This window comes from Malania oleifera, chromosome 8, assembly GCF_029873635.1.
Source record: "Malania oleifera isolate guangnan ecotype guangnan chromosome 8, ASM2987363v1, whole genome shotgun sequence".
Classification (NCBI taxonomy): Eukaryota; Viridiplantae; Streptophyta; class Magnoliopsida; order Santalales; family Ximeniaceae; genus Malania; species Malania oleifera.
The window spans coordinates 29,663,089-29,686,257 of record NC_080424.1 but is presented as its reverse complement, the minus strand read 5'-3'; the positions used below and the strand labels follow the sequence as shown (position 1 = coordinate 29,686,257).

The 23,169-nt window shown below is 37.4% G+C and overlaps 2 protein-coding genes across 3 annotated transcripts in view; one reads left to right on the top strand and one right to left on the bottom strand.

The window, feature by feature from the left end:
• Nucleotides 1–234: 234 nt before the first annotated feature.
• LOC131161490 (protein CELLULOSE SYNTHASE INTERACTIVE 3) lies at nt 235–20,484 on the top strand. Its single transcript, XM_058117289.1, has 8 exons — nt 235–482; nt 765–968; nt 1,261–1,363; nt 1,835–4,901; nt 11,993–14,537; nt 18,389–18,843; nt 19,562–19,678; nt 19,987–20,484. The coding sequence occupies exons 3-8, from the start codon at nt 1,302–1,304 to the stop codon at nt 20,146–20,148; spliced, it is 6,408 nt and encodes a 2,135-aa protein (XP_057973272.1). The 5' UTR covers nt 235–482; nt 765–968; nt 1,261–1,301; the 3' UTR covers nt 20,149–20,484.
• Nucleotides 20,485–20,780: 296 nt separating this feature from the next.
• LOC131161491 (replication factor C subunit 3) overlaps nt 20,781–23,169 on the bottom strand; it is a 31,575-nt gene continuing 29,186 nt past the window's right edge. Inside the window, exons 9-10 of one of the 2 annotated variants that reach the window (XM_058117290.1) lie at nt 21,618–21,735; nt 20,781–21,027 (exon numbers count right to left, since the gene is read on the bottom strand). In XM_058117290.1, coding sequence (XP_057973273.1) covers nt 21,636–21,735 — 100 coding nt within the window. In that variant the 3' untranslated portion in view covers nt 20,781–21,027; nt 21,618–21,635. Of the gene's footprint in view, nt 21,028–21,197; nt 21,495–21,617; nt 21,736–23,169 lie in introns of those variants that run through there. The other variant, XM_058117291.1, reaches the window with a different exon arrangement.

Below are 23,169 nucleotides of genomic sequence, written 5' to 3'. Positions count from 1 at the left end.
ATTATTTTAATTTTAATACATCCCCTGATGATATACTCGTAAGAATTCAATTTATAAGTTTTGAATTTAAATTTATGTGGATTTTAATAAAATATAAAATATTATATAAAATATTATCTAAATTTTGGTGAACACGTGGACTTGGCAGAAATCCCAAATAGTTCCAAAAATTAATGAATTTACAAATATTTTTTTTTGGTACAAATAAAAAAATGCGCAAATCCCTAGAAATTCGGTTGAATGACCAATTGGCTTCATTTCTTCCGCTCGCGCGCCGAACCACGCGGCCCTTTTCTCAGCTGAAACAAAATGTTAATTTAAATAAAATTAAATAAACCCAAGAAAAGAAAATACAGAGACAAGAGAGAGAAACGCACAGGGGAAACGAAAAGACTGAGACTCCCTCTGACTCTCTCTCTCTTCGCTTCTCCTCCATTGACGCAGCTCTCATCATGGTTCTCCTCGGATAGGCCAATTTCGAGGTAGGTCGTGTGTTTTTTACCGTAGTTTGCAAAAAAAAAAAAAAATGTTTTTAAAATATTTTTATTGATTTAAATGACAGTTAGAAAAGGACGTTTATTATGCCCTAGATTCTGTTTTTTTCTTCCGATCTGATCTCCGCACTGCTTTTTCCTGTTTTGTATTCGTCTCCATGCGTGTTTAGTCTTTAATTCGCATAATTTTTCTCTGTTATTGTGTACGAGGGTCCAATTCTTCTTCTGCTGTTTTGATCGCTGGGCTGTCGTTGTTGTTGTTTTTCGCAGTGTGTTTGGTTTGAATTGGAGGGAAGCTTACTGTGGTGAGCTTGCCCTACATCATTGATTCATATCAAACAGCTTGAATTATTAATCGAGGACAGAGGACTGCATTGGATTCGATTGGATGACATGAAAAACAACTAGGTGTGATGATTCTCTGGTCGGAGGAGGGGATTCCGGGGTAATTAATGAGGCTTCATTCTTGGCGAGGTATATTTTTCTCTGTTGATTGATCTCTTTTACTGGCTACAATTTAGAGATGGGTCACCCGCTTCTTTCACAGAATTTTTTATTACTACTTTTTCATGGTTTCATATAAAGTTATGATGAGGTTTGCATTTGAGTAATCTTACACAGATTGGTTCTCGTTCTAGTTTAATTTTAGGAATTTTGGATTAGAAACATGTTGGAAATTAAATTTGTGAAGGGTGGTAGTTTGAGTCTTAGTTTTGTAATTGCATGTGAGTATAAATTGAATTGATGAGCGATTGTTGATTTATAGACAACTGAGGAGAACGCTAAAGTGGAGCAATATTGGTGCTAATGTCAAAGTCTCCCTCCAGTGAGCCACAGGAGCCTACATCCTCATCTACTTATCGGACAAGGTTGGCATTGCTCTGTTTACTTTATCTAGTATGTTGTGGTAACAACATATTGTTCCAAATTGATTTGCAGAGAACTTTAGAGATGGATCAGCTGTAAAATTCTCCTGTTATCATACAATTACAATCATAAACACAAGCAAAAGCCACAATGCCGGCACTCATGCTCAGGCACACACACAGAAACAGAGATAGACGGAGGAATAATTTATGAAAACTAAGCACCTTTTTTCCAAATCATTAATTAGAATATTTTGAATGAATAATGTATGAGCATTTAGTGTGTGTTTTGGTTTGAAGGAATGGAATGGAATCAAATTGTCATTTGTTTTTTTATTCCATTCCATTCCACAAATCAAATATTACATAAATTCATTTTCAATTTCCTTTACAATGTGTAAATGATTTGTGTTAACCTCTTTGTTGGCATAAAATGCTGACTCCTGACTAATGAAATTTCTGGTTACATCATAGGGAATCAAATGGAGCAACAGGAATGGATGATCCCGAAACTACAATGGCTACAGTTGCTAATTTTATTGAGCAGCTACATGCCAACATGTCATCACCGCATGAGAAAGAACTTATTACAACGCGTTTATTAGGCATAGTTAGAGCAAGAAAGGATGCTAGAACACTTATTGGTTCTCATGGCCAGGCAATGCCGTTGTTCATATCAATTCTCAGGAGTGGCACCCCTGCAGCAAAAGTGAATGTAGCTGTGACTCTAAGCATTTTATGCAAAGATGAAGACTTAAGATTAAAGGTGCTTCTAGGTGGGTGCATCCCACCATTACTCTCACTTTTGAAGTCCAAATCAACTGAGGGCAGGAAAGCAGCAGCTGAAGCAATTTATGAAGTTTCCTCAGGTGGGCTTTCTGATGATCATGTGGGGATGAAAATATTTGTTACAGAAGGTGTAGTCCCCACCCTATGGGATCAACTAAATCGAAAAAACAAGCAGGACAAAGTGGTAGAGGGATTTGTCACTGGGGCTTTGAGGAATCTTTGTGGTGACAAGGATGGGTATTGGAGAGCAACATTGGAGGCTGGAGGAGTAGACATTATTGTGGAGCTTCTGTCTTCTGATAATGCTGCTGCTCAATCTAATGCCGCTTCTCTCTTGGCCCGTCTGATGTTGGCTTTTAGTGATAGTATCCCTAAAGTAATAGATGCTGGTGCTATCAAAGCATTGCTTGGGCTTGTGAGTCATAAAAATGATATTTCTGTCCGTGCCAGTGCTGCTGATGCTTTGGAGGCCCTTTCTTCGAAGTCAACTAGAGCCAAACAAGCTGTTGTGGATGCTGATGGAATTCCAGTTCTCATAGGGGCTGTTGTTGCTCCTTCTAAAGAGTGTATGCAAGGGGAACATGGTCAGGCTCTACAGGGGCATGCAACGCGAGCTTTAGCAAACATCTGTGGTGGCATGTCTGCTCTAATAATGTATCTCGGAGAACTTTCTCAGTCTCCTCGCTTAGCTGCACCAGTTGCTGACATAATTGGAGCACTTGCCTACTCTCTGATGGTCTTTGAGCAGAAATCTGTCACTGAAGAACCTTTTGATGCAACACAAATAGAAGACATTCTGGTCATTTTGCTAAAGCCTCGAGACAATAAGCTGGTTCAGGAACGTGTCCTCGAGGCTCTTGCCAGCCTTTATGGTAACATTTATCTTTCAAGATGGCTTAATCATGCAGAAGCAAAGAAGGTGCTTATTGGACTTATAACATTGGCTGCTGCTGATGTACAAGAGTATCTGATACTGTCTTTGACAAGCTTATGTTGTGATGGCATTGGCATCTGGGAAGCAATTGGGAAGAGAGAAGGAATTCAGTTATTGATTTCATTATTGGGCTTGTCCAGTGAGCAGCATCAAGAGTATGCTGTTCAGCTACTGGCAATCTTGACTGACCAAGTCGATGACAGCAAGTGGGCAATCACTGCTGCAGGTGGGATTCCACCATTAGTACAGTTATTAGAAACAGGATCACAAAAAGCAAGGGAGGATGCAGCACATGTTCTGTGGAATTTGTGTTGTCATAGTGAAGATATACGTGCTTGTGTTGACAGTGCAGGAGCTCTTCCAGCATTCTTATGGCTTCTAAAAAATGGGGGACCTAAAGGGCAAGAAGCCTCAGCTATGGCACTTACAAAGCTTGTTCGAACTGCTGACTCTGCCACCATTAATCAGTTATTAGCCTTGCTCCTAGGCGAATCGCCAAGCACAAAGGCCCACATAATTAGAGTTCTGGGCCATGTGCTCACTATGGCATCACAGAAGGATCTTGTAAATAAGGGAGCTGCTGCTAACAAAGGATTGAGATCCCTGGTGCAGGTTCTTAACTCCTCCAACGAGGAAACGCAAGAAAATGCTGCTTCAGTCCTTGCTGATCTATTCAGCAGTAGACAAGATATTTGTGATAGTCTTGCAACTGATGAGATTGTGCATCCTTGCATGAAGCTTTTGACGAGCAATACCCAGGTTGTTGCAACTCAATCAGCTCGAGCCTTGGGTGCTCTGTCACGCCCAACCAAGACCAAGGCTACAAATAAGATGTCTTACATTGCAGAAGGGGATGTCAAGCCTCTAATCAAGTTGGCTAAAACTTCTTCCATTGATGCTGCTGAGACTGCGGTTGCTGCGCTTGCCAATCTTCTGTCTGATCCGCAGATTGCTGCAGAAGCTTTGGCAGAAGATGTTGTATCAGCATTGACAAGAGTGCTGGGAGAAGGCACATTGGAAGGTAAAAAGAATGCCTCACAGGCCATTCATCAGTTGTTGAAACACTTTCCAGTTGGTGATGTACTGACAGGAAATGCTCAGTGTCGATTCACTATTCTTTCACTTGTTGATTCTCTAAATGCCATGGATATGGATGGATCTGATGCTGCTGATACTTTAGAGGTCGTTGCACTCTTGGCTAGGACAAAACAGAATGTGAACTTCACCTACCCCCCATGGTCTGCCTTTGCTGAAGTTCCGTCAAGCTTGGATACTCTTGTGCGCTGCCTGGCAGAGGGGCTGCCCCCACTGCAAGATAAGGCAATAGAAATTCTCTCTAGGCTATGTGGGGAGCAACCAATTGTCCTTGGTGATCTATTAGTTGCAAGATTGAGATCCATTGGCTCATTAGCTAATAGAATAATGAACTCCTCAAGTTTAGAAGTGAGAGTTGGAGGGACTGCATTGCTGATGTGTGCTGCAAAAGAGCACAGACAGCAATCTATGGATGCGCTTGATTTGTCAGGATATTTAAAGCCCCTGATATTTGCATTAGTGGATATGATGAAGCGAAATTCTAGCTGTTGTTCTCTAGAAATTGAAGTCAGAACTCCTAGAGGTTATATGGAAAGAACTGTGTTTCAAGATGGAGACGAGTTTGTGGCCCCTGATCCAGCAACTGTCTTGGGCGGTACAGTTGCCTTGTGGTTGCTGTCAATAATATCTTCATTTCATGTAAAAAACAAACTGACAGTAATGGAAGCTGGAGGTGTTGAGGCCTTGTGCGATAAGCTTGCAAGCTATACTTCCAATCCACAGGTTTGAACATCTCTCCTCTTTTCTGTTAGTTAGCCATAGCTGGCATGTTAATAAATTTAAATGCTGTCTGTAGGATAAGGAGACTATTTGTTTTTTTAAATGTCTATCAGGACACAAATTTATAGTATCTATCCTTTTTCTCTCCCCTCTCTTTCTCTCTTGGGCACTGTTCTGTTGATGGGGATTGTGAACTAAATTGTTTGGTTTGTTTGGGGAGAGTTGGATTTGTCCAGAATCAGTGAATGGATGCTGCCTTTTTTCCTTCAGATGATTTGGGACGAGTAAGGATGCTAGTAGTAGACTCTGGAGTTGTGCAGTTTTTGTTGTTTTGTGGAGAATTGGGTTAGATAGGAATTCATGTGCCTTTAAAAGTAGCAGTTTTCCCGTACCTTTGCCCTGGGACAGGATCCTGTTTCTGGCTTTTCTTTGGGCTTTTTCTGTTGCTTTAAATGGGCTTGTTTCTCTGACTCCAGCATGATTGGCAGGTTATTTTGATGTGATTTTTGTTTTTTTTTTTTACTTTAATTGCATTTATGGAGAGATTGTCTTATTTTTCAGATATGTGCATTCTGTTTTGTCTTAATTAAGTTTCCAAATTTATTTTTTGGATCCAAAAAAATTTGTAGAAACAATGATAGTATTTCTAATTTTCTATGCAAGATATTGTAAACAAGGCATCAAAAGGCTTTCAATCTCTGGTTCTTATAGAGGGACTTTTAGGATTTTACCCATTGATGTCACCTTCAAAACTCATGGAAATTGTTGTCATTTTTAAAACTTGCAATATTCATACTGAGAGGGCGGGCCTTGGATCAATGGTAAGGTTGCTCCTTTGCGACTGGTTGGTCATGAGTTCGAGTCCAAGGAAGCAGTTTCTCTACATAAAAGTAGGGGTAAGGCTGCATCCACTATGATAACCTTCCCTCGTGGAGCAGGGAGCCTTTCAGCCTGGGGGCGCCTTTTTTTTAATATTCATACTGAAATTTTTTTTTCTTTTTCTCTTTTTTTGTATTCACTTTCATTTGTTAGCTGATTTTATTCTTGAAAAATGGTCTGTTTTTTGAAACATTATTCGAAAACAGTTTCTCAATGATACCCTGCTAAACATTTTTTTCCAATTCTAGAGCGAGATAATGTTTACTTCATGTACGGAACATAAGTCTTGGAAATGAATATCTTACCGATATAATCCCCGCCCCCCCCCCCAATCTTTCTCTCTTTCCTCTTAAGTAGTAGCATGTTTCCTTGGGTAAGATGTAGTTCACAGACTCTAGTGTCAAGATTTTTAGGTGATCCATATCCCTGGACATTTACTCCCTAGAAATGTCTTATCCAGGATTTCTTATACAAAAGCAGGGCCCAAATAGAACATGTCAATATCCACTTTAATTTCCCAAACTACTCAAAAAGGGAGTTGGCATGTGCAGATGTCTGAGGCTCATCAGCCCATGTTATTGACAGCTATGAAAGTGTTTCATAAAAATATCACACGGCATTTTGGGTGGATAACATGACTCGGGAGGTCCTTATAGGAAGATAATAGATCTATCTAGGGCAATTTTGTATGTATTAACTTATGAGCACATTATAGCATTACAGGCAAACAATACATATAAACATGCAATCTGGCAATATATATTACTTCTGAGGGTATTTTGGGGATTAAAATGTGAAACCAATCAGTTCATCCTGATTTGTTGTTAATGCAAAACATCTTGGGAGATGTTTTGCGCCAGGTGCCATTAATTCAAATATGTTGTCTAATGGACAAAATAGCATTGCTTCCACAGTTCCACCTTAGTTTTTGTTTATTCCCTATATGAGACATTAAAATATCTAATGGTCATAATTTTATTTATTTATTTTAAATAATTTTTATAATTTTTGTAGGGATTTGAGTGGCCTATTTTTAGGAACATATTTTGAGATATATTGCTGTGATTGTACTATATTTGGATAATCATACTTGTTTTCTTCTTTTCCAAGCATATTCAGTCTATAAAATGCATTTTACAAAACTTGTAGCCCAGATATGTGCAGTATAGGTTTCTTAGGAAGTAGGAGGATAATGCCCATCTTTCTATGTGAGGTTGCTGGGCTGTTCAGGTGTTTTTGGTTACGCGTGAGTGTGTCCTACTAGTGTGGTGGGTTTTATGAGGATTGACTTCTATGAGTTTGAGAGAAGAAGAGAAAAGATCAGGGTTTGCTTGGTTTGATATTCTTTGGATGCTATAGTTTGAAGGAAATGATAGGATTTCTTGTGACAAATACATTCCCATCTTGCATTGGGGATAGAGCTGGTTTCCTAGCCTAACTGTGGGCTTTCTCTTTTGGCGTTTTTGGGGACATTTCTTTTAGTGATTTGCGACATGATTGTAGGGTTGCTTTGATATCATATTTATGTTTATCTTCTAGGAGGATACCTTATCCTCCCTTTTTCTTTTCCTATTTTTATCGTTCTTAATATATCTTCTTTTTTATCTGAAAAAATTCTATTCAAGACCCTAAAATTACTGTTTAGGATGCATTGAATCATGAATTGTTGGGGTTTGTATGTTGACCCAAAGGGGCGTTCCCCTTCCCAGCATCTCCTTTCTTTTGCTTTCTTCTCTATATTTCTTTCATTTATTTCCCATGCCTATCTCACAATATTGTTCCCCTTCTCAATTTTTTGCTTTTGCATATTGATTGCTATATGAGTCTATGCCCAATACAAATGTGTCTGCCACCAACATAGAATAGGAAAATCATAGAGAATGGAGAGGAGAAATATGGGAGATGGGAATTGAAGAAAATGTGAATGGAAGAAAGAGACGAGAGGAAGAAAGAAGATTATGGGATGGGTAATGCCCCCTTCAAGCAACACACAAAACCAAATTCAATTCATTTTCAACTTCCAAATTCATTTGGGTACAAGATTGTTGCTTATAAATCCTAGTGCTTTAAAATGCATTCGTAAGGCGCGCCTCGAGGCATTTTGAGCATAAAACCCCCTAAGGCATAACTGGAAAGGCGTGAAGCCTCAAATGCGTACGCCTCAGGGAAAAAATTGTGCCTTTTACGCCTCAAATGGGAAGGCGTACGCCTTTTGGGAGAGCCTGAGTTAAAATAAAAACAAAAAACAAGCAACATCCTGATAGGGCTTTGATGAGCATCAAAACCCCCCTCTAACAACAAAGCTTCTCTCTTCCAAGCTTCGAATCTCTCCGATGACTCCCCTACCTTCTCGTCTCTCTCCGACAAGTCGTCGACTGCTTCCAAGGTATCGTCTCTCTCCGACAACCCCTTCGGAGCTCTCGTCTCTTTCCAAGCTAGGGTTTGGCTTCAAAGACTCCTCCAGCTTCTCATCTCTCTCCGACGAGTCGACGTCCCCTTCCAACCTCTGATCTGCCTCCGATGACCTCTTTCGACGTCTCATCTCTCTCCAACGACCCATTTGGACCTCTCGTCTCTCTCCAGCGACCCTTTGCAGCCTCTCGTCTCTCTCCACGACCCCCTACAACCTCTCTGCTTCGAGTATTCAACTCTCGCTCTCTCCAGTGTTGTTCGTAGCAGACTCCCACAAGACTCTGTGCCAGTGTCTCTAAAACTCAAGCTAGCTGCAGCTGCTTTTGATTCGTATCAGTTTTCCTTTTTCATTTTTCAATTTTCAGTTTTAACTTCCTGTTACTGCTGCTGATTGTTCCTGTTCAATAAACAAAAACATGTCTGAAGGTGAGACAAAGGGGCAGAACCCTTTTCATTTTGTTATGTTTTGGCCTGTATGATATTTAAAAATTATGTTTTTATTTTTTTCTCCATTTAGAATTTTTCTCATTTTTTTACTATATATAAATTGATTTATTCATTAATTATTTAAAAAAATACAGTCCCAAAATGCTTATGCCTCAATGCCCTAAGGCTTACGCCTCACCTCGCGGAGGGTAAAATGCCTCGCCTTACACCTTTGCCTTTTAAAGCATTGATAAATCCTATAATTCTTGCTATATTATTGCTATACAAGTAAAAACTTTCTAATATTCTCTTTAGCCTCAACCAAAACAGAAACCAAATAAGACTCAAAGTCCACCTCTAGAATCTGGATTGACTAAAAAAGACATGTAAGAAATAATGGAATTATTCGGAACTCTAAAATGGAAACAATCATAATAATCAACCTAGACTCTAATACTAACTCAAATAACTCTACTAACTCAAATAACTCTATAATTACACAATTATTGACTATTAAATATTATTCATAATCAACTCATGAACATAGCTCAAAAATAAGAATTACAATTATGCTTTTTTAAAATGATATTTGAAGATCTAAAAACTCTTATCTGGCTATTTGTTACATTCTTATTGTCTGTATCACTCTCCCCATCTTGTAGAGGGAAAAAAAAAAGCTCATCCTCAAGTTTTTGAGGATTTAGTGGTGAAGGTTTTACCCTTTTTCTATTTTTTGATTTGACAGTTGACAGTGAATAGTTACAAATGATAGTGATTATCACTATGATTGAGCTCCCATCTATTTCTCAAAAAAAAAATTATCAACAAAGTAAAGACCCTAGTCCTTGATTTCTTTAAGAAATGATCAACAATACTGAGACTTCCACCTGATCCTTCTTGTTATTGCAATTGTCATTGTCATTGGGGCTGGTTTTTCTTATTTCTCCTACAAATGATTGATGAAAGTTGGACTGAAAAATCGGTGATTTCTCTCCCCAACAATCAACAAAAGTGAGTGAATGGTGGATGGTGGTAGTGAATAACTTTGGATCAAGGTTAGGCTCTAATAACAATTGATGTAGGATAGCAAAAAGATAGAGTGGAGGGGAGAAAGATTGAAGTATTCGGATGGGAAAATGAAAATGTGAAGGAAAAGAGAAAAAAGGAGAGAGGGTATTAGGGGTTAGGGCAACACCAAACCCAATGTAAATTCATAATTGAACTCCCATATTTGTTTGGATACTATGACCATTGCTTATAGACTCTATACTAGAATACTTGATAGATAAATAAAACTCTTCTAATATTCTCTTAACCAAAACGAGAACCTAATAGAACTCAAAATCCACCTCTAAATTGATGAAACAAGTTAAATAAGGAAATAGAACAATTAGAACTTCCCTAAACAAACTAGGGCTGTTTAATGGAAAAAAGCCATAATAGTCAACGGTCAACCTAAGAGTTGATACTAACTTTAGCTCTGTAATGACATAATTATTGACTACTAAAAGTTACTACATAATAAACACCGGAAAATGGCTATAAAAAAAAAATAAGAATTACAATTTTGCTGCTATTCAAAAACTCTTGATCCTTCTTATTGCCTTCCTCACTCTCCACTTTGAAGATAACAAACTCATCCAGAGTTTTGAAGCATTTAGGTGTGAGGACATTGTCCTTTTTTTTTTTTTTTTTTTTTTTTTTTGAGGGTTGGCTGCAGATAATTGCAATGGATAGTTTTTGTCACCAAGGTTGTTCAGCCACTGATTTCTCTTGCAAACGATCAACAAAGGCAAGACTCCTAATTGTTGATTTCTCTAGCCAATCATCAAATAAAGACATACTTCCAACTGATGGATGTTGTTGTGGTTGTGATTGTGGTTGGGCTATTGTCAGTTTCTCCCACAAATAATCGATGAAATTTTGATTTACAAATCATTGATTTCTCTCACAAACAACCAATGAAAGTGACATGAATTTGTATGGTGGCAGTGTTCCTGTGGGTAACTTCAGATCAGGGTTCAGTTTTGATAACAATTGGTGTAGGATAGGAAGAGAGGAGATACATGGTTGGATTGGGATTGGTGAAATAAAATATCAAGGAAAGATAGAAAAAAGAGGAAGGGGATACTAGGAGAGATAATGTTCCCTTAGGGCAATGCAAACCCAAATTCAATTCATAATTCAACTCCCAAATCCCTTTGGATTTTAGAGCCTAAAATATTTTCCAGACAAGTAAAAATCCTTTAAAATTCTAATATTTCTCTTAACCAAAGTAGGAACCAAAGAAGGTTCAAAATGCACCTCTAGATTTAGCAATTATTGACTCTTAAAAATTTTATGCATAACAGACCCACGAAAATAGCTTAACAAAGAAAATTACAATTCTATCCATGTAGAATAATAATTTGAAGATCCTAAGACTCTCGGTTTTGCTATTTCCTCCTTTTTTTTGTCTGGATCAGTCCTAGTAAAGAAAGTCTGCTCTTAGATTAGTGGAGAAAGGCATTTTCTTAAGCAGCAGGATTTTGAACTGCATACATTAGAGGGTGTTGATATAAGCATGGATGACAGTATACTGGGAAAAAAACATTTCTTGACTTTGAACTTTTTGAATTTCTGCTGGAATACACTTGGTTTTTGAAACGTGTGATAAAAATACACAGTTCTATTGCATTTTATCGAAATGTGGGATGGTATAACACTACCTCATGTTCCATGTTATTTGGGCTACTGGCTTTTGACACACGCTGTGCTTGTGGAGAGAGTATATAAAAAGTTTGGCAGGGCGTATAGGGTCACTGCATCTTTTCCTCCATTTCTAGAGAAGCTGATTCCTTAAACAATCGAACCCGCTTCACTGTGCTAGAGGATGAGCATTTGCCATCACACCACGAAGCCCAACCAACAATATGCCAATAGAGAAGTCTTGCAAGACTCATTGCCTCATATAATGTGTCATGGGCATGAACTACATCTGCAGCATTATGTTGTAAAGGTGAAGTGGGATATAAATAAGAAAAAGTAAAAAATGGAGGGTGGGAGTAAACAAAGTGTGTGGACAGTGTGGTTAACAAGTTCATATTTGTAGTTGTGGAATTGAAATGTCGCCATGGTTTTGGACTCCGCAGACAATTAGCACATGGCCAAACACTTAAAATTGTAAAGCTCACCAGAACTTCGTAAACATGACCTTTTCAATTGCCCAGACTAGTCATGTTCATTATTTTCTCAGATAACAAGATGTTACTTTCTGATTTTGAGTGGTCTAATTGATTGATTTGGGGTTTATGCAATATATTGCTTGCATTTTTGGCATAAATAGTTATAGTGTTTTCTATATGTTGACTGAACCATAACATAATCTTCATTTGCAGGCAGAGTTTGAGGATACAGAGGGTATTTGGATTAGTGCCCTGCTCCTGGCTATATTATTCCAAGATGCGGATGTTGTTTTAGCTCCTGCTACTATGCGCATCGTACCCTCCCTTGCCCTTCTGCTGAGATCTGAAGAAGTGATTGACAGATTTTTTGCCGCCCAGGCAATGGCTAGCCTTGTTTGTAATGGAATCAAGGGAATAAACCTTGCAATTGCGAACTCTGGAGCAGTTGCTGGGTTAATAACCTTGATTGGTTGCATAGAATCAGATTTGCCAAACCTTGTAGCATTATCTGAAGAATTTTCTTTGGCACGAAATCCTGATCAAGTTGTTTTGGAACATCTTTTTGAAATTGAAGACATAAGATTTGGTTCCACTGCACGCAAATCTATACCGTTGTTAGTGGATCTCCTAAGACCAATTCCTGATAGGCCAGGTGCCCCTCCAATTGCTGTTCGCCTCTTGACCTGTCTTGCTGATGGAAGTGATACGAACAAACTAATCATGGCTGAAGCTGGAGCTCTGGATGCTCTAACAAAGTATCTATCTTTAAGCCCTCAAGATTTAACTGAGGCCACCATATCTGAACTGTTGAGAATATTATTCAGCAATCCTGATCTTCTTCGGTATGAAGCATCACTTAGTTCCTTAAATCAACTTGTAGCAGTTCTCCGTTTGGGCTCAAGGAGTGCCAGATTTAGTGCTGCTAGGGCTCTACATGAACTTTTTGATGCTGATAATATTAGAGATTCTGAATTAGCAAGGCAAGCAGTTCAGCCTTTGGTTGACATGCTTAATGCCACATCAGAGAGTGAGCAACAGGCTGCTCTTGCTGCCTTGATCAAGTTGACTTCGGGAAATCCTTTAAAAGCTGCTTTGATGACTGATGTTGAAGGAAACCCCCTTGAGAGTCTTCACAGAATTTTGTATTCCTCCTCATCTATGGAACTAAAGATAAATGCTGCACAACTCTGTATTGTTCTTTTTGGCAATTCTAAAGTCAGAGCAAATCCCATTGCCTCAGAATGCATACAACCCCTAATAGTACTGATGCAGTCTGATACAAGCGCAGCCGTAGAATCTGGTGTTTGTGCTTTTGATAGATTATTGGATGACGAGCAACAAGTGGAGCTTGCAGCAGCTTTTGATGTTGTGGATCTCCTTGTAAGCTTAGTTTCTGGGTCAAATCATCGGCTTATTGAGGCTAGCATCTGTTCCCTTATAAAGTTGGGGAAGGATCGTACTCCCTATAAGCTGAATATGGTCGAAGCTGGCATAATTGATAATTGCCTTGAACTTCTCCCCATTGCACCCAGCTCTTTATGCTCTTCAATTGCAGAATTGCTCCGCATTTTAACAAATAGTAGTGCAATTGCTAGAAACTCAACTGCTGCAAGAATTGTAGAACCCCTTTTTATGGTTTTGCTTCGTCCGGATTTCAGCTTGTGGGGACAGCACAGTGCTTTGCAAGCACTTGTAAATATTTTGGAGAAACCACAAAGCCTCGCAACTTTAAAACTTACTCCTAGCCAAGTAATTGAGCCTCTGATTTCATTTCTAGAATCTCCATCTCAAGCTATCCAGCAGCTTGGAACAGAATTGCTATCTCATCTTCTTGCACAGGAACATTTTCAGCAAGACATTACGACAAAAAATGCAGTTGTACCCCTTGTACAGCTTGCAGGAATTGGAATATTAAACTTACAGCAAACAGCAATAAAAGCATTGGAAAATATCTCTACAAGCTGGCCTAAGGCAGTTGCTGATGCTGGGGGTATTTTTGAGCTTGCGAAGGTTATTATTCAAGATGACCCTCAACCACCTCATGCATTGTGGGAGTCAGCTGCCTTGGTTCTTTCTAATGTCCTGCATTTCAATGCTGAGTACTATTTTAAAGTTCCTCTGGTAGTTCTTGTGAAAATGTTGCACTCAACACTGGAGAGCACTATTACAGTGGCTCTTAATGCTCTAATTATTCACGAGAGGAGTGATGCTTCAAGTGCAGAACTAATGACTGAAGCTGGTGCGATAGATGCTTTGTTAGACCTTCTAAGATCTCACCAGTGTGAAGAAGCATCAGGAAGATTACTTGAAGCTCTATTTAATAATGTGAGAGTACGAGAGATGAAGGTATCCAAGTATGCAATAGCACCTTTATCACAGTACTTATTAGACCCTCAGACCAGATCAGAGTCTGGTAGGCTTCTCGCAGCACTAGCTCTCGGCGACCTATCCCAGCAAGAAGGACTTGCTAGAGCCAGTGATTCTGTATCTGCTTGCCGTGCTCTGATAAGCTTGCTTGAGGATCAACCAACTGAAGAAATGACAATGGTGGCAATATGTGCTCTGCAAAACTTTGTCATGCGCAGTAGAACTAATAGGCGAGCTGTAGCAGAAGCAGGTGGCATATTGGTAATTCAGGAATTACTACTTTCTCTTAGTTCTGAGGTTGCTGGGCAGGCAGCATTGCTGATCAAATTTTTGTTTTCTAATCACACGCTTCAAGAATATGTATCAAATGAGCTCATCAGATCTTTGACAGGCAAGTAATAGCTTAAACATGAATCCTTGTTAATTATATATTTGGATGTCTTGGTTAAAAATTTGGAAGATTAAAAACTTGTTCCTCCTGATCTGATAGTTCCAAAATGTTACATGCCTTAATGAATTGTTAGTAGCTTAGTATATTGATTAATATATGTTCATGTTCTGGCTTAGTTTTCTGAAGGTTTTTATTTTTCAAGATGACCAAATAAATGGATTAATATAAAGCTCTAGTGTGTACTAGATAGGGCATCCTTCCTATCCCCCAAAACAGTCTGACTCGCATTGCTAGAAACCAAGAAACCAGGTCTGACAAGTACATATACTGATTTTTAGCTAACATAGATCCTGTTCTATTAGCTTGTTATAAAGGTGACAATGAGCTATAGCTTCAAATATCTGTGGTGGCTGCTTATTTTCTTGGATATGGATGTAAACACTCTGAAAGACATACTTCATGCTGATAAAGAGATTATTGTGCTAAGTGAAACTTCATGGTGAGAGGTGGATTGGGGGAATGGAAAAGAACAGAAAGTTCAATGGATTAAAAGAAAATCGTTATGTAAAAAGGGCTGTGGATAGAGGTTTAGTGAAAGGCCTTAAAGTGGCTAGGGAGGAGATCACAGTGTCACACCTTTAGTTTGCAGATGATACTATCTTTTTTCTGGAGGATCATAAGCCTTCTTCCATTAATATTTTTGGGCTCCTTAAAATATTTGGAAGGGTTTCAGGGCTTAAGATTAACTTGGGCAAGAGTGATATTGCAGCTATTAACGTGCTTGCAAAGTGTGTTAGGGATTTAGCCATGGAAGTTGGGTGCGTTGAGTTGGGTTGACCATTGTCCTATCTAGGGGTTCCTCTGAGAGGTTATCATAGATCATATAGTTTTTGGGATCCTGTGGTGGAGAGAGTGTCCAAGCGTTTAGATCAGTGGAAGGGAGCCCTTTTTATTTGGGAGGGAAGATTACTCTAATTCAGGCTTGTCTTTCTAGTCTTCCGTTGTATTTTCTTTCTTTTTTTAAAATTCCAATGGGAGTTGCTAGTAGGATTGAGGGAATTATAAGAGATTTTTTTTGGTCAGGGGTAGCAGGTTCCAGGGATCTTTGTTTAGAGTAGACTCAGACGGTCTTTTACCCTCTTGGGATTTCCATTTCTGGGGAGCCTTGAATGATAGGGAAACTATTGAGTTATCTTCTTTATTGATTATGTTGAATAATTGTAGGGTATCTTCCAAAAATGATAGCCGAGATTGGTTGTTGGATTTTTTGGAAGTCTATTCTTGTAAAACTTTCTTTGAATTCTTGTTTGGGACAAATTCCTCTTTTCCTGTTTACAAGGTTATATGGACGGTCAAAATTCCCCCTAAAATTGAAGTGTTTCTTTGTTTGGTTATGCTTAATAGGATAAATACTAATGGCTTGTTGCAAAAGAGGAGACCTTTAAAGGCTCTCCTTCCTGATATTTGTATGCTTTACTTTAATTGTTCAGCCTGTTTCACACCTTTTTCTGCACTGTGATTATGCATGGAAGGTTTGGAACAAGTTATTTAATTACTTGAAAGTTGGGTTTGTCCTAAAACAGTGGAGTTCTTGTATTGGCAGATCCTAAAATAGTAGTTAGGGAAAGCCTAAGTATATGAATAAAAATACTATTGAATATATTTTAGGTTTCATTTGAAACTTGAAGAATATTAAGAAAAAAATTTGAAGGGACCCATTTTTTCATATTTCATTATCGATGGAAATAAAAATAAAATAAAATAAAAATATATCAAATTGAACAAAATATTAATTTTACAAGTCATAATATTTAGTTTTTTTCTTTATATTTTAATCATATTTAAAAATTTTATATTTTTAAAATTATTTAATATAAATAGAAAATATAATGAAAAATGAGTTTCCTTATATTTTTTTTTCTTTCCCCAAATAAAATCCTCAAGCCAAATAGGCCCTCGGTATGTTTATACTTATTGTATTATTCATTAAGTTTTAACTAAATTATATACTCCATTAAAATGAATACTTTCTTAATTATAATCATGAATAAATTCATTCCAATAGCAATAAGAAAGAGTCAAAAAATAACATGGTCAATTATTTAAAAACATATGATGAATAATTTTCACTAGAGCTACCTTGAAATAATTCTTTTTCCTAACTTGGAATTCCAACTTAGACAAGCCCTATAAACCCTGCCAACTGAAATTAAATCGGGGGAGAACATGACCAGCCCCACAGTTAAATCTTAATAAATTAAGGATTGACCTTCGTGCGGAATCAAATCAAGACATCTTATTACCAAGAAGCCTTCTAGCCCCACCTATATCAACTACTAATAGCACTACTTTTGAAACTTTCATAAATAATTTCACAATAGGGCAATTTATAGGTCCTTTTCACAATAGGGCAATTTATAGGTCCTTTATCAAAAAATAATTATAGAAAAATAAAGAACGGAGTTTCCAATTTTTTTTTTTAAATAAAAGTGTGGCAGCTGTAAAATCCAATCCAATCACGCGAATGAAAATTATTCCTTCACAAAAATGTTTCAAAAGATGCGCAAAGAACTAGAATTAGCAACTGAATTTTTTACGATCTCATAAAACAACATTACCATTCTAGAACCACAATATTTGCCGCACAAATATCTTTTAATTGTTATTTTTCTATATTTTAAATTTTTCTGGTTTTATTTTAACTAATTGTTCAAGTTTTAGCTTTTTTCACAATTTGAATTTGGAAATTTAGATATTTGAATTTGAAATTTAAAAATTGAAGGAGAAAAACATCAAATTAATTACATGTTTAACCCTCAACTGTGAGAATTGGGAGGCTCCAAATTGGGCAAGAAATTAGTGGGCTAAGAAGGCAGGCAGGTGGAAGGAAGGGGCCAAGGATATGAAGACTGCTAGATCAATGGAAAAAGAAAAATTTTGGAGGGAGCTTAGGGCGGGCGGCCGCCCCTGAGTTCTTGGCAATTTCTTTTGTGGGGTTTGGGAAGAAGAAGGAAGGAATTGCATTATGAATTATGCTATATTTGCAGTGTTTTGAGGCTGTGGAAGGAAGGTAATGCGCGTATATTTGTAGGGAAGAAGTTACCATATTGATTGGTGTGGGAAAGATATTTTTTATGGCTTCTTTATGGTGTATGGGCTGTGGAAATTTTAAGTGAATGTGTGTTTCAGAAGTTCAGCTCAATTGGAAGTCTCTTCTTAGGGTGTCCTGAGTTTTTTTTGTCGTTTTTTTTTTTTTTTTTTTTTTCATGTATAAAGGTACTATTCCATTTACTTCCATGCAAGATATTTATTTATAATTTATATTTACTATATAGTTTCCTATATTAGTACATACACGGCCAGCGTGTACATTGTTATGCTGTGTAAAATGGTAGCACTAAAACTTCTCAGTGCAACAAATATTGCATTTTTGCCCTACGTATACACTGCATGATGGTGTGCACTATTTTTAATTTGTGCATGCATTGTACAACAGCATGCAGGATCACACAAATAGGTTTGTTATTTTTCCAAATAATGTTGAATGCGTAATGTTGAGGAGTAGGATTTGTCTTGTGAGAAGAGAATACTTGTATTACAAATTTGTCTTTTCTGGTTTTCAATAGAGTACTTGAGAACTGAGACTTCGAAAGCGTTTTTATTTTAAACTTCAAAGTTAATCTAGAATTGCGAAGCGAGATAAGTATCCAAAGGAGTAATATCTAGAATTGAAAATAATAGTGAAGTTGCTGCACTATCCAAAGAATAGATTTGATTTCTTCTCTTCTGCATTCCTTCTCTTTTCTGTTTTATTGACTGATTGTGCTGAAAACTGTAACTGTGTTATGCAGCTGCATTAGAGAGGGAGTTGTGGTCCACAGCAACTATTAACGAAGAGGTCTTGAGAACCTTGAATGTCATATTTAATAACTTCCCCAAGCTCCATGTATCTGAAGCAGCTACTCTCTGCATTCCTCAATTGGTAGGAGCTCTGAAATCAGGAACTGAGGCTGCTCAGGAATCTGTATTGGACACCTTATGCTTGTTAAAACTTTCATGGTCAACCATGCCAATAGACGTTGCCAAGTCCCAAGCCATGATTGCTGCTGAAGCCATTCCCATACTTCAAATGTTAATGAAAACTTGCCCACCGAGTTTCCATGACAGAGCAGACAGTCTGTTACATTGCTTGCCTGGCTGCTTGACTGTTACCGTTAAGCGTGGGAACAACCTAAAGCAGGCCATGGGAAGCACCAATGCTTTCTGTCGATTGACAATTGGCAATGGTCCTCCACGTCAAACCAAGGTAATAGTTTGGTTTTAAAGCCTTAGGTTTTTAGAGTATTTTACTTTTAGGAGAAGGAAGAAAAAGAGTGTTTGGTGAAGAACTAATAAATTTGTTAACACATTGAAACTTTTCTTGGGGTTGTCATGTTATGTGTTGAGCTCCAAATAGATTCCCTTGCTGAGGCCACCTAAAATGCTGACTGTGTCTTACGACATTTTGTAATTAAATTATGTGGGTCAACCCTGGATCAGTCAGATAATTCCATATGCACACACTAACCTTCCGCACCCCCGCCCCTTGGGACGTGCATAATGACACAGTTCCTCATATTGAAAAACTTCGGAAATGTTTAGCAGCTTGTAGTTTTACTTTTATTGAAAAAAAAAATAGTGATTTTTTTTCCTTAAGGAAATTATTATCTCGATGAATAGATGAACTTGCCCATTTTTTTGGTAGAGAATGTCATTACCCTATGTTTGGAGTTCTCTTAAATTTGAAGTTATATTGGATTTGGATAAGATGTAATATAAATTTTATTGAAAATTTTTCAAATCCACACAAATCTAAATCTAAGGTCCGAAATCCATGTTCCCAAACACAGCATTAAGGTATTTGTAAAAAATCAAGAACTCATCTAATGCAAAATTTGTTTTGTACCTGCATTAATTCTACTTGCCATATGGCTGAGAGTTTTACCTTGCATATTAATTTGTTTATTTTTTCCCTGATTAAGTAGGTAGTGAATCACAGTATCTCTCCAGAATGGAAAGAAGGGTTTACGTGGGCATTTGATGTGCCTCCGAAGGGACAAAAACTCCACATCCTATGCAAAAGCAAGAACACGTTTGGAAAGGTAACTAGCTATTTATTTTACTTGCCTTTTAGTTTCAAGTTCCTGTTTGGCAGTCCAGCTTACCATAAAAATGTTGTTGCCAATGGCAAGCACACATAATTGAGGTACTGATGGGCGCTGTCATCATCGCAGCAGAAAAGCAAAAATGGCAGGGAGTTAGTGCTTACTTTTGCTTTCCCTCTTAATGATGGCACGCTTTTGGTACCTTAATGTGACATTTTATCTGGTCTTCCCAGTTCGTGCTTGCAATTATGCTCGGTAGAGAACTTCCATATTTTTTTGATTTGAGATTGATGGGGCATTTTCAGACAACGCTTGGAAGAGTGACCATCCAAATTGATAAAGTTGTGACTGAGGGAGTATACAGTGGACTGTTCAGCCTTAATCATGATAGCAACAAAGATGGTTCTTCCCGAACTCTTGAAATTGAGATTATCTGGTCCAACAGGATGTCTAATGAAAGCATGTGAAAAAGAAAAAAAAAAAAAGTTAGGTTGTGCAATTTTCTATAAAAGCAGGTGGGATCGGATGTCGCAAGCTCTGCCCAGAAAGCCAAGCAGTCCCGAAGTCATGGAGGTTGGTTTCCTGTAAGTATTCACGTCTATTAGAAGTCCATTTTTGTAGCTCTGAATGAATGTGCTGCCCCCGAGATGCAAATTGTAAAATATTTGTTTGCAGTGTTGAAAAAGAGTCGAAGAAAGTATTCCCATGGTCCAGGGAATTAAAAAAATTATTAAGTTTGTTGTACAGATCAATCTGTAGCCACTAGCAATTTAAGAATAATAGAAAAAATTGGCATTGAAAAATGATGGAACAAGGCTTCCCTCACCCAGCACTGATTTTTCAATTCTCTAATTTGGCCATGTCTATTCTTCTTGGATTCTCCCACCTCTCTCTCTATTTCTCTCTCTCTCTCTCTCTCTCTCTCTCTCTCTCTCTCTCTCTCTATATATATATATATATATATATATATATATATGATTGTAAAATGCAGACTGTTTTAACTTGATTCTTTCATGATCCCCTGGGTCGTCTTTGACATCAAATCCATGACTAAAGATGGCTGAAGACAATCAATGGGCATTAGCATTACATAATCTTCTTTAGGTTAAAACTCATGATATTGCATTCGGCAAATAATGTTAATAAGTGATCATAAACATGATTAGGGTTCCATTAGAATGAAGCTTTTTTACTAGTGGCAGTTCTGCCTATGGACGCTAGATTATGGTACAAAAACCTCCAGATCAATGCCCTTGGTGGAAAACCTTTTCGAACGTAAAGTGCCTGCTTCATGGTACAGCAATACCCGAAGAGGCCATGCTACATCTTTACTTTTCCCTTGGGTTCTGTTCATCAAGATGAAATTTTAAGTTCAATATCTGGAGTTCAGCATGCAAATGGCATGTGCAAAGTTTACAGAGATTTCTAAATAGGAAAAACGTTCAGTATTTTGCTTTGATCAGCCAATGGCAGCACTAAAATAATGCAGTATAACAAAATAGTCTGGAAAATCAAATTAAAAATAAATGGAAGCTGTCATCAATAAAGATTCCTGTATAATTGCTAAAATAATGCAGATATACATTACTTGAACTGATATAAGATACCAGACAATCTAAAACTTCCTGCAAAATGATGGATAGAAGATTTTAGCATAAAAGCCAAGCACCATCCAACCAAGCATTGAAGCATTCTCGAGTTTAACCACAACTAGATATAATCATGACCGTTCACTCAGGTAACAATTTTACAAGTTTCATTTTCTCAATTTTTCACACCTTGTGGAACCCAAAAACAACTGTTAGCCTCAGAGCTGCATCCAAAGAGCGAAAATGATTGAGACCCAGTTCACATTCACCTCAATCATGTGATGAAACAACCCCTACTGTACTACACAAGTCATATGCCAGAAAATGGCCAAAGGAAAGCAACTTGCCTTTGTCAACAAACATAACTACTTCGCAGCAGCAACTAATGCACATCGAGCTCTTGTAAAAGAAGAAATAAGCGAGCCAAGTTGCAGTTTATCATTGCACCCAAAACTCAATCTATACCTGCAAATTAATGTTAAGAGTTTAATTGAACTGAAACTGCAGCAAGCCAAAACGGAAATTCTGTACAGTCGCAAGTCCAACAAAACCCCAAGATTGAAATTCCAGTCATCATGATTCAGAAAATTGAATAAGCTTTAAAAGGGGAGGGGGGGGGGGGGGGGACACAGCTTTTATTCACCTGTTTTCACCTAGCATCTAAAATATTCTTGTGGACTCCATTTGGAACTTAAAAAATGTTAGGGAAAGGAAAGAAAATATGAAAGAAGCCACTTTTTTATGTTTGGTTATCAAGTGTTAGGGAAATTATAAGTATACTAAAATGAACAAAAATTTGATTTAACATTATTTTTTTTATTCTTAATCATATTAAAATAAATTTTCGTTTTTAATAGTATTGACATAGAGAGTTTACAATGGAAAATGAATTTTCTTATTATTTTCTTTTTCTTTCCTTTCTCCAAACAAAATTCTCAATCTAAGCAAGACTTTTAAAGAAAGGGTATCATTATCATAGCTTTGGTCAATGATAAAAGGATTTGTGTAGATTCTAATTGCTTCTCTTCCTTCTAATTTTTTTCCACCTACAGCCTGACCATTATCACCTAAACCCCAAAAACACAACTAGACAGAGGGAAAAGCAAGGCCATATTACGATACCTATTGCTAGCGATCAAGACAGTCAGAGGCATGGAATAGACCAGTGAGTTCAAGTAACAATATAAGATGGGGGACTATCTTCTACAACAGAAACAATCTATGTACCAGCAGCTTGCATCAATCAAGAATAGTGCAGTGTTTACTGCTGAGTCACCACTCTGCTTTCAGCTTAAGCTCTTTACCATTTATATCAGGTCTTAACACTCCTGCCCATGCAGACCAATGTGGCAATAGGAACGGACAATAAATAACACCCATTAAGGCAACAGGAGTTGAATCCAGGACCTCATAACAATCATGATTTTCATACCAACATTAAGTCACCATAATACCAGGCAAAGTAGATCAGATCCGATAATCTATAGCCAAATTGGACGTATTATCCGGTGCAGATATTACAATCCATATCCAACTCAATTAAGTGGCAATTTGGCTCGGATAACCTATGGTGTTTAACAGATAATCTATGGGAGTTGGTGGATAATTTGTCGTTCCTAATAGTTCTTTTTTTTTTTTTTGGTTGATAATTATTTCATAAAAAAATAATTGAAGTTGTGCTCGAATTTTTAATTTAGTAAATTGTAAAATGTTCACTAAATAGAAAAGATAAAGATAAATATTCTTAAAACTACAATCCTAAATTTTAAATTCATCTAAATTTAAATTAAAAATATAACATTCTTAAAACAAAATTACTAACTCTTAAAAAAATTGACATATAGATGTTCCTTTAACTCTAAATTTGACCCTATGTTTGGGTGAGGCTTAGGATTTGGA

Excerpts from the sequence above, each read along its gene's own strand:
- LOC131161490 (XM_058117289.1), top strand. The coding sequence starts at position 1,302 with ATGTCAAAGTCTCCCTCCAGTGAGCCACAGGAGCCTACATCCTCATCT. Across the intron at positions 4,902-11,992 it reads GCTATACTTCCAATCCACAG|GCAGAGTTTGAGGATACAGA; the intron begins GTTTGAACATCT and ends CTTCATTTGCAG. Across the intron at positions 14,538-18,388 it reads GCTCATCAGATCTTTGACAG|CTGCATTAGAGAGGGAGTTG; the intron begins GCAAGTAATAGC and ends TGTGTTATGCAG.